The sequence below is a fragment of the Phalaenopsis equestris genome, unplaced genomic scaffold (assembly GCF_001263595.1).
Source record: "Phalaenopsis equestris unplaced genomic scaffold, ASM126359v1 Scaffold001185, whole genome shotgun sequence".
Classification (NCBI taxonomy): domain Eukaryota; kingdom Viridiplantae; phylum Streptophyta; class Magnoliopsida; order Asparagales; family Orchidaceae; genus Phalaenopsis; species Phalaenopsis equestris.
In genome coordinates, this window is record NW_018165624.1 from 82,804 (window position 1) to 86,087 (window position 3,284).

The 3,284-nt window shown below is 33.2% G+C and overlaps 1 protein-coding gene across 1 annotated transcript in view; it reads right to left on the bottom strand.

Moving 5' to 3' along the window:
• Positions 1-984: 984 nt before the first annotated feature.
• The window catches only part of LOC110033443, a 15,855-nt gene continuing 13,555 nt past the window's right edge, over positions 985-3,284 (bottom strand). The window contains exon 3 of the mRNA XM_020737417.1: positions 985-1,015. Within this exon, the coding sequence (XP_020593076.1) occupies positions 1,000-1,015 (16 nt within the window). The 3' untranslated portion in view covers positions 985-999. The remainder of the gene's footprint in view (positions 1,016-3,284) is intronic.

Here is a 3,284-nt window from a genome sequence, read left to right on the forward strand (position 1 = left end):
ACCACCGTCGACCTTCGTCGACCACCACCGACCTCTGCCGACCGCCGCCTACGGTCGTCGATCGTCACCGACCTCCGTTGACTACCGTCTACAGTATTTGATCATCGCCGACCTCCATTGACTTCAACCAACTGTCATCAATCACCACCAACCAAACGTCGACAGTCGAAGTTGTAATCTGAAAAATATGATTACATTTTTCCGTCTTTGAGACAAGGGATTTATGTGATCATCAATCAATAGTAGATTTTCACAACTTGATCAGATCTCGTAGTTTTTCCTTTTTTGAGTTTTCCACATAAAAACTTATGGAGTCATCAATGTTTGTTTCTCTTTCGTCTGTGTGCGTGATGAATTCTCGTACAACGCTAAAACGATAATCTGCTACTCTACCGCCACGGATTTTCTAGCACGCATCACAGAGCAATTAACCAATTAATTCTAGCAAAAAAAAACATACAAAAATACATGTAATCAATGACAATTGAAGAATAAAGATTCTCAAGAGATCTCGGTAGAAATAATATTTCATATTGCTTAACCGTCAACTAGCTAGACTAGCCAAAATTTCCTCTTCTTTCTTAATGGCTCATCCCAATTGTATCAAGTTAGCATCATCGCAATTTAATTTAGTAAGCTTATGGGTTTAGGGCTTAGAGTTTAGGCATGCATAAGAAAGGGAATGAAAAAAAAATAAAAATGGCAGCATGCATAAGAAAAGTGGAAGGAAGAGAAATAAAAATGGGTTCATGAGCATTAAACCATGCATATCCCTCTTCTATTGCAGTAAAGTGCATGTTTTAATAGTAAATCTAAACGGGACATTAAAAGACAATTGAGGATTAAAGAATATTTTTTAAAAAGAATATATTTTTACTTGAAAAATAGGGTTATTTACAATTACTTCAAAAAGGAAAAGAACAAAAACACTAAATAGACTGACTCCGGCACGCAAATTAGCCATGCACTCCCAATTGTACATGCGGCATGAAGTAAATATTAACTGCCAAACCAACTGTAGAAAGTCATCATCGTCAATAACCAACCAAGAAATAGCAGAGCTACAAAAGAAAATACATGGAACAGTCTTCATTTAAAACTCAAAGAGAGAAAGACCGTGGTTAAGTCATTGTCTGTCGGCAACTTTTAACATAACTTTTGTTAAAGATAACAGTATTAACAATTTAGAAAGGTAGAGAACCAATACAACACTTAAATAGATTAAAATAGGCATAAGCGCAGCTTGACACAAGACAAACCAGGAAAAACATTGGATCTGAAACTTCTCAAAGAGAAGAATCAGGAAATAATCTGAAAAAAAAATCATACGAATCAGAATTGGAAGAAATGCAAACTTCAAGGAGGAAGAAGAAAATGGAAGTGCAGACTGTAAAGATGGAGTACAAACTGCGAATGAATAACTTAGCGGAGATTAATAAAGTGTTAAGTACCCGCAGTAAAAGAAGCAGAGCATTTTGCTTCTTGTTGCGGATTCATCATGCAAATCAAACAAAAAAGAAAAGCACTTGGAGGAAAAGAATATTCAAATTTTTGTCTTGTTGATCTCAAGAAGCATCCAAACAAGATATTCCTATGCCACTAGTCTCAATGGAACGAAGCAGAAAGAACCACCAAAAGAACTTCGCTTGAGTGAAACAAACAGCTCAGAGGCGTTGCAGTGGCAGCAAGAATCATCAACATTAGCCATAAACGATCTATTTGGTAGCAACTCTATAAATCTTATTCTCCATTTGTTGAATTTGAGCAAAATAATTTAAAACAATTTCTATTGACAAATAATTTGAACAACTTCTGTTTGGTAGAAACTCTATAAATCCTAATTCTCCACTTGTTAAATTTTACACAAGGTGTAAAATAATTTGAACAACTTCAATTAACATTACCATTAATTAGCCTTCCTTTCCTTCATCTTTTAAGCAAATAACATGACTAGAATTCATCTTCATAGGAACAAAGAATGGAGCACCGAAAGAGGATAAATCGTTGAGTGGGGGCATCAAAGAACTCAGCTGGTTTAGCCACAAAATGAACCATGATGGGAACAGAGGAAGAGAAGAAACAAGTCAATCAAGGCCATAACGGGCACAAAGGAATATGTCAAATGATGCTGAGCTTCTAGGATAGAACTATAATGGGCGCAAGGTAGATGTCAAATGATGCAGCGCATTTAGGATTGAAAACATGCAAACAGAGCTATGTATGACTTCGCTCAATTTTTTTTCTAGTACTTTTCTTATTGAGCTCGAGTCAACCTGGAGCTTGAACCTTACCCGTTTTTAAAATCATGCTCAAGTTGGTTTATATAGTTTTTATTGCACTTTAACTGTAATCAAACACAATACTATTTATATTAAATAAAAAGAATTTAAGCTTATAAACTAGTTTGCACGACCGCATGCAGAATCCCTAAAAAATTAATATAATTAAAAGGGTATATATTTTCTTTAAATTTCATTATTCAAATACTAATACGATTAAAAAAAATTCAAATTGGTTCAAATAGATGTCGGTCTTTTTAAAATATATTCAAGCTTATTCCTTGCTCAAGAAATTAAAAAAAAAAAAATAAAATAAACAAATAATCAAAGAAAAATGAGCCTCAACCAAAATAGTACCAAGTTATTCTTGGAATCATTTGAAAGTATTTGTTCATTTACAAGGATAAGGTTAACTGAAATCAAATGCAATTCAAATGCTAGCTACCAACAAACTGAAATTCAAAATAAATAATTAATTAATTTAAAATTATATAATTAACAAAAATAGTCTTTAACTTTCAAAATTCCAAACAAACTAATCTAAACTCCAAACATCATCAAATTTTCATCAAATGAACTTCATAATAGACAAAAAATAATGAAACTAATTTTAAATCATTTTGATTAAAAATAAAGATTAAATAATTAAATAATCAAATAAATCCAATGCTACAACAAGAAAGCCTTAATCCCACTACGTGGAGTCGGATATATGAATCCTTCTTCTCAATTGTGTCCTATTTAGTGTCATATTTTCATTTAGTTCTAATAAATTAAGATCATTTTTTACGTCTACCTCTACCTTTCTTAACATAAGTTGAATCTAAAACATCTACTCTACTAATCGGATCATCAGATGGTCGATATTTAATGTGACCAAACCATCTAAAATGACTTTCTCTAATTTTGTCTGTCATAGGGGCTACACCAAAATTTTGTTTTAATGAATTCATGTGGTTGCGGTCTAGTTCAGCACCATAGAGCATTGCAGGTCTCACCACCGGC